This window comes from Berghia stephanieae, chromosome 5 (assembly GCF_034508935.2).
Source record: "Berghia stephanieae isolate SIO BIC M18660-M18661 chromosome 5, UCSD_Bste_1.3, whole genome shotgun sequence".
Classification (NCBI taxonomy): Eukaryota; Metazoa; Mollusca; class Gastropoda; order Nudibranchia; family Aeolidiidae; genus Berghia; species Berghia stephanieae.
Genome location: NC_088364.1, coordinates 11,118,361 through 11,125,860, shown reverse-complemented (window position 1 = coordinate 11,125,860; position 7,500 = coordinate 11,118,361). Strand labels below are relative to the sequence as shown.

At 39.0% G+C, this 7,500-nt stretch overlaps 1 protein-coding gene across 2 annotated transcripts in view; it reads left to right on the top strand.

The window, feature by feature from the left end:
- Positions 1-7,500, top strand: part of LOC144972401 (FAD-dependent oxidoreductase domain-containing protein 2-like) — a 245,734-nt gene that overhangs the window by 216,125 nt on the left and 22,109 nt on the right. For both annotated transcript variants that reach the window (XM_078913550.1, XM_078913549.1), the window contains exons 8-9: positions 2,596-2,726; positions 4,709-4,829. In XM_078913550.1, the coding sequence (XP_078769676.1) occupies positions 2,596-2,726; positions 4,709-4,829 (252 nt within the window). The remainder of the gene's footprint in view (positions 1-2,595; positions 2,727-4,708; positions 4,830-7,500) is intronic.

Here is a 7,500-nt window from a genome sequence, read left to right as displayed (position 1 = left end):
TATAGAAAAAGAATAAATCTCTGCTCCGTCCGTCCGAATGGCTCTGAAGGACAACATTAAAGAATCAGTTAAGATAAGTCTATTGCAAAGTACTTTCCGCCAAATCTACCCATTCACTGCTGGTGGACAGGGGGTCAGAAAAAAACCTCGATCTTGGTCCTTTGCGTGTGAAGCAAGTTCTTTACCAACTGAGCTATCGCGACCCACAATTTATTATTAACTTATTATGATTTTTTGTATTTTCTTGACAATAAAAGATTTCAAATTTCCAATCATTTAATTATCTTCGAATTAATTTTTCTACATCTTATCAAAAGAACAATGACAAATCCACTGACAAGACTTGAATCCAATGGGTTATTATAATATTTGGATCGAGAGAACGATAAAGGGAGTAAATGACGTTTCGTCCTTTGACCATTTAACCCTCTCCTTACCAGCCATTTTCATGATTTTTCCCAAAACTTCACACCCAACTAACACCAAAAATAGATTTTTTATCGCTCAAACACAATAGTGGTCAGTTCTTGCGATACATATTTTCTTTAGCAAATCATCTATCTAGACTATAACACACTGTTCATTTTCTTTAAATTTTATGATGTACAAAAGAAATTTGAATAAGAAAAATGTTGGTTGTATCGTAACGAATGTGACGATTTTCCTATAGTTCGTAAGGAGAGGGTTAAAAGTATTTCGTGTTTACTTGAAAAAGGCCAAAGGCCGAAACGTCGTTTTTGTGTGTGTGTGTGTGTGTGTTGTTCCCTTATATCCGGAAGTATAACGGATCAACACACAAAACTGTGTGAAACCATGAACGTTTATAGTCAGGTTAATATAGTTTAGTGAGAATTACTCACAAACGCGGATGGCAAAAATCAATAACAAAGACCTGAGTCAACTTCGAACTATCTATATGAGTCACATTTACTCCCTTTATCTTTCTCTCCATTCTATTGGTCATTTAGGTACAAATCGTTTTTGATAACATGTGGAATTCGTTGACAGAAAAAGTAGGCTATAACGCCAACTGTCGATCATTTTCAGTATTTCCCCAAAATGGCAGGCTTACCCAGCAGAATGATTTTTAAAACTCAAACAAGCTCTCTACAAGACAACCTTATGTTCTTATTAGTTAAACAAAGATCATTGTGATGTATAAAATAAATCTGGATAATAAAAAAATGAATATTGTGTCGTAACAAATGTGACGATTTTGATGTCGGTGGTAAGGAGAGAGTTAATGGAATTTACACAAATCTCTTTGCGTTGATATTTTAAATTTAGCATGCTTTAGTAGAACTCCGCTCACGCGTTTGCCTTTCAATTTAATGTGGTGATTCTTTCACTATGACAATAGGGAAATAAGAATAGCGGAAGAGTAGCGTCCTTTGATTGGACCTCACCGGCGGAGAAGTTATTTGTAAACAAACTAACTACAAGCCAAGCGCTCCAAATACAAAATTTATCATTCATATTTCTGTACAAAAATGCATATCATAATCAACGTAGATCTTTTCTCTAGTTTTCTCCATTATGAAATGTTAACAAAATATGATGTAGACTACAAATTAAAAATAAAAGATGTTGATTAATAATACAATACGATGAGACAACCTTTCCTAAACTTACAGAACTTCCCGCTAATGATTGGTACTAATAATGGCACTACTCTTAAATCTGTTTTGAAATCCCATTCCCTATAGATTGAGCTTTTATTGACCTTTTATATAGCAAGGGGGGCCCTAGCCATATGTACAACGCGCGAGACATGACGCCTGTCAGGCGATATTGCAATTTTTCGGACAAAGACAACGCTGTTAACGGCTATTTTACGGTGTACGATGTGAAAAATGTGAGTAAAGAGCCTTTTCCAAGGACGCAACTATGCGCCGAGCCAGGCTCAAACCCAGGACCTTCCGATGCGAAAGCGAGTGTCATACAACTTGACCACTTAGCCGAACGAGATGTATGCATATATGTGAGCCACCATCTCAAAGCGGTGATGAACCAAGGGATGGAAATTGAAGTTACAGCCACAATAAATATGAAAGTTTGGGTTAATTTCATTTTGTTATAGTGGAGTATAGTGGTGGGGGGGGGGGGGGGGCAGCGTGTCTTAGAGGTACGGTCTTTGCTTCGAACCCGAAAGGTACCGAGTTCGATCACCCGCCGCTGCGCCGTGTGGCCTTGAGCAAGTCACCTCCACCCTAGCTCAATTTGTAGCGCTGCACTGCGGCCGACGCCTGAGTTATTCCAGTCTTCCCTTGGAGTGGTTCCTAGAGACACATTTCCCCTATGGGATGTATAGATAGAAAGAAGATGACGTTACTCAAGCCTTTGTTATTGCATTTTGCCATCCGCGTTTGTGAGTGATTCTCACTAAACTGTATTAAGCAGACTATAAAAGTTCATGGTTACACACAGTTTTATGTGTCGGTCCGTTATACTTCCGGATGGCAATGTTAAGAGCTTCTTAGCCAAGCGCATTCTATCTATAAAGGGTTTAAAATGTTAAAAATTACAAACGTTTTAAAGCAAAAATAAATTTGTCTTTTGAGTCGTTGAGTCTCGTGTTTCATGATGTTTCCTCAGAACTCTGATCGTAGCCACTGGTATGTGGACCCCCAATATTCCAAAAGTGCACGGCATAGAACTGGCCAAAGGCTACGAGGACGTGTCAATTGATCCGGAAGACTACGAGGGGAAAAGTGTGCTCATTTTAGGTACGTCAGTCAGTTTCTTGTTTGTTGTTTTTTTTTTTTAGGGGTTTTACGGTTCTTGCAAAGTGTGCTCATTTTAGGTACGGCAGTCATTTTCTTGTTTGTTGTTTGTTGTTTTTTTAAAAGGGTTTTACGGTTCTTGCAACACATCAAGGTCATATATCAGCGCCTATAGATAGTATGCGCTTGGCTAAGAAGCTCATAACATTGCCATCCGGAAGTTTAACGGACCAACACACAAAACTGTGTGTATCCATGAACGTTTATAGTCAGGTTAATGCAATTCAGTGAGCATTACTCATAAACGCGGATGACAAAAAACAGTAACAAAGACATGAGTGATGTCATCTTCGAACTATCTATAAAAAGTAAGATAATGGGGTAGTAAAAAGTTATAGAATGAGAATTAAAGTACTCAAGAAAAGATAAGACAAAGGGGAATTGGTTCAAATAGGAAACGGATGTAAATTCCAAGAGCAAAATATCAGTGCTCTTAGTTTGAGATCACCTAAAAGTCTCACCCAGACAAAAGGAATAAAAGGGATACACTTAAATGTTTACAAATCATATATAATACGTAAACAAAACACGATACAGTGCATCAATGAGAGATGGTTTACAAGACAAAAATATCATCTCCCAATAACGATACATTTGACTTTTTCCCTCCCAGCCAGGGCCAGGACAAAATCAAGTAATCTCATTCCAAGACAAAGAAAGCATATTGGAAAACAGATATAGGATGATAGTAGACCCAGTAAGTGCCTCCCTGTCCACTATGGGAGGTCAGGAACATCACAGTGTCATTTTATGTGTAACCAAACGATTAATTAATTGACTAATTATCAACGTGTACTTATTCGTAGGTCTAACAACCCGAAGTGTTATGGGCTCATTGCTGCATTGGAAATACTGTCAAATCAACGTAATATTGTGACCATTACAACATTAAGTAAGCTACTCAGAATAAAATGCATGGATTAAAAAATGAAAAAGTATGGAAAAGAACACAGCAGAAACCAGTGGGAGAGGAAATAGGAAGAACACGATGGAGATGGATTGGACACACCCTTAGAAAGAATGACTCCACTATAACAAAGAAAGTATTGGACTGGAACCCTCAGGGCAGAAGATCAAGGGGAAGGCCACGAGGAACATGGAGAAGAATTAAAGAAGCTGATTTACAGAGAAGTGGCAAGACATGGAATGAGATTTAAAAAAAGTTAGCTCGGGATAGGGAAGGATGGAAACTGTTTGTCTGTGGCCTATACCCTGACCCAGGGTGAAAAAGGCAATGATGATGATGACAACAATCTTAAACGTTGAACAAGTGTGTATGAACGGTTCCAGATAAATCAAGATAAGAGAAATACAAGAAAATATAACGCCCCCCCCCCCAAAACAATCAATCTATCTCGATTGGGGATCGAACCTCAGACCTTCTGATTATTAATGATTATTAATCAGAAGGTCTGAGGTTCGAGCACAGTCGAGGTAGACTGATTTTTTTTTTTTTTGATGTTCTTTTTTTCTTTCTTGTAATTTTCGTTGTTGCTTTGACGTCATGACTGATACTGTTTCATACACCCATTTTCAGGAGCAGCCAGATTTTCGAGGGGCCGATGGTCCCCATGCTTGTCTTCCAGTTATTTAGTCATACACGTGGGGATTTCGTTACGATTTGATTTACCCATGCCTCACCCCAGATCGTCACGGGTAAAAATACTACTATTTTCGCTGCCCTTAACATAAGTTTGCATACTGGTGTATATAGATAGTTCGAAGATGACGTCACTCATGTCTTTGTTTTTGTTCTTTGCCATCCGCGTTTATGAGTAATGCTCACTGAACTGTATTAACCCGACTATTTACGTTCATGGATACACACAGTTTTGTGTGTTTGTCCGTTATACTTTCGGATGGCAATGTTATGAGCTTCTTAGCCAAGCGCATACTATCTATATGTCGTGTGTTTATTATTTCAGGAAAGGGCAACGCTGGTTTCGAGATTGCCAATCAGATATACGGATCGACCAGTCTAATTCATATGGTGGCCCGGACCAGGGTCAGACTCGCTTGGGCCACACATTACGTGGGAGATCTCAGGTACGTTGAAATTTTAAACAAGTTCCCGAAGCCACTGCTTTCACTTTTGAACCGCCCATCGGGAACGAATTCGAGTTCAAGAATCGTCTTATCAAACCCCTTCAAGGATCTAATCTATAGGGAATGAGATTAGCCGAAGAGTAGCGTCCCTTGATTGGACGTCACCGGCGGAGAAGTTATTAAAGAGAGAACGTCATGTTGGTTGTGCACATGCGTCTCTTGTCCTCGCTTCCGGTGAAAGCAGCATGAAAGCGAGGACGAGAGAGACGCATGCGCAAAACCATTTTGACGTTCACCCTGTAAGGTGGCGTCCAATCAAGGGACGCTACTGTGGCGGGTTGAGTGTTATTTTTGTGGGATCGAGTCCAACCGATAGCTCAATGGTCTGGATTCGAACTAGTATGCGCGCTATGGCTCTCGTTACCAGCTGCACCACTCAACCTATATCACAAACGGCTCAGGTTTCATCTAGGGGTGATTAAGAATTGCCTTAGGGTCCCTTATAACTTAATTGTATTAATAACAAGTGATCAAGACAATAGTAACGCCCAATGCAATAATAACAATTCTATACATAAAGTTTAATTAGATTGTTAGAGGAAAAGATAGAAAGAATAAGTATTTATTTAATATCAGGAAGAATAGGTCTAATTGAGTGGATCTAATTTATTATTTATTTATCTATTGTTTTATTAATCGATTCATTTATGATTGATTGATTAAGTTAGTAGTTTTTAATCATTTGTGTCCGTGGAAAATACATTTGAAAATGGTATAAGCCCGTTTGGCTTATCTTTATCCCGTCGGCTTGCTTGACTGAGGCAAATGTATCAGCTAGTTCCAGGGTTGGCGCCTGCTTTGCAGAGTTTTCTGGACATCACAACAGTGTGTTGTAGTTAGGCTGACATCAGGGGTTTACCGCTGTTCAAGGACTGGGATGCAGGGATTCGGCACAACTGGGTGCTCCAACGACACGGAAAAGGACCAGGAAAATGGCCAGGACCTTCATTTAAGAGTTAAAACAACAAGGTCTTAGAGCCAATCGAGTTTGTCTTTCGCCACCGAATCGTCCTGAGCGACACATCATAATAGCCTTTATTTGCCGACAAAGGCAAGGAGATGCAGTAACTCCATGATAATGGTAGTTAGTATATGTTTTAAACATCAACTGACAGTCGAGCTATCTTACATGATGAGAATTTAACAGGGTTGTGTCCCTGGTATTTCTTGATTTATTTTTATTAATTATAATTGAGGTTATGATGTGTGGCCGGCGATTGGCGGTGGAGTACAGACATTCAAGCAATATGCATATTGAATATAAATGAAATAATAACATAGATCATAAACAACTGTTAACTATAAAATAAGATACATATAGATATGGTTTTGTACAGGTATTCCAACTTACGAACATCCATGGCATAGCACAATTAAAATATATACACAACTATAATAGTAATGCTAGATTAAATTGAATTCACAGTAATATCTCGTTCCACTTTGAATGTTAACCAATAATTCATTTTACCTCCAGCCGAGATAGACAAACTTTTACAAGTTTGAAATTGGAGAGATAGCTCTTTTCTCTTGGGCTTCTTAGCGTGTGTGTGATTAGATTCAGATATGAATTTGATTTTGTGAAGCGAAAATATCCAATCAGAAGAATCTTCCTGTTTTAGATAGCCAATGATATCCAGATGCTTTGGTAAGAAAGAATAACGGAGAATTGCCGGAGAGACAAGGACAGTAATTGCAATTAAGCTACTTTTGAACGAGACAAGACTTCAGGGCCTAGGGACGTTGGAGACTTGTTTGGGAAAGGTAATTAGCAGGAGGTATGAATACAATGGGCAGACAATTTTAACAGGTAAATAAGCCTTAAGCTGAAAGTGAGTGTTCCGTTATACAATGGAAATGTTTCCCCACCTAACGACCAAAATTTCCGTTAGAAAGATTTTGGGCTTTATTGGAGAAAGGCTGTCCATGTTTGAGTATTTTAAATGGAGGTGTTGATCAAATATATGTCTAGTCCACTAGGTTTGAAGTGGTTTTGAACCGAGACGCTGACGAATGATAAAGAAACACGCAGTGAAAGAAAATCGCTCGTCACAGCTACTCTTCCGCTAATCTCATTCCCTATATCATTTCTTATCAAAATGTATTCTTTTTTCCCCGCAATTTTGTTGGTAATTGAAAGGAATAATTTGACATTAAGAATGATCATTGCGGGCAGTCTATCATTGCGCATCAAAATCTATTTTTAGAAAAACCGGATGCTTGCTGGAGAAAAACAATGATTGAACTCCTGCGTGTTCCTTTTTTGTTTGTAAACAAAGGATAGTATTTTAAAAAGTTGTCCTTCAGAGCCATGAGCCCCGTGGAGCGGGAGTTTATCCCGGTTTCTATAGCGTGGAACGGACAATAGCAATTGTTTGGTATTCTTTAGATAGGACGCTATTCTATCGCAAAGTACTTTCCGTCAGATTTCAGAGACCTAGTTACTCAATAACTTATGATGGACCGGGGGTAGGGGGGGGGAGGTGTCAGTAAAATTCTCGACTGTACCCGGAATCGAACCTGGTCCCTTAATGTGTGAATCGAGTGTTCTACCAACGGAGCTCTCGGGACCCCCAAGGATATAATGGATGTATCATAATAGGGAATGAGA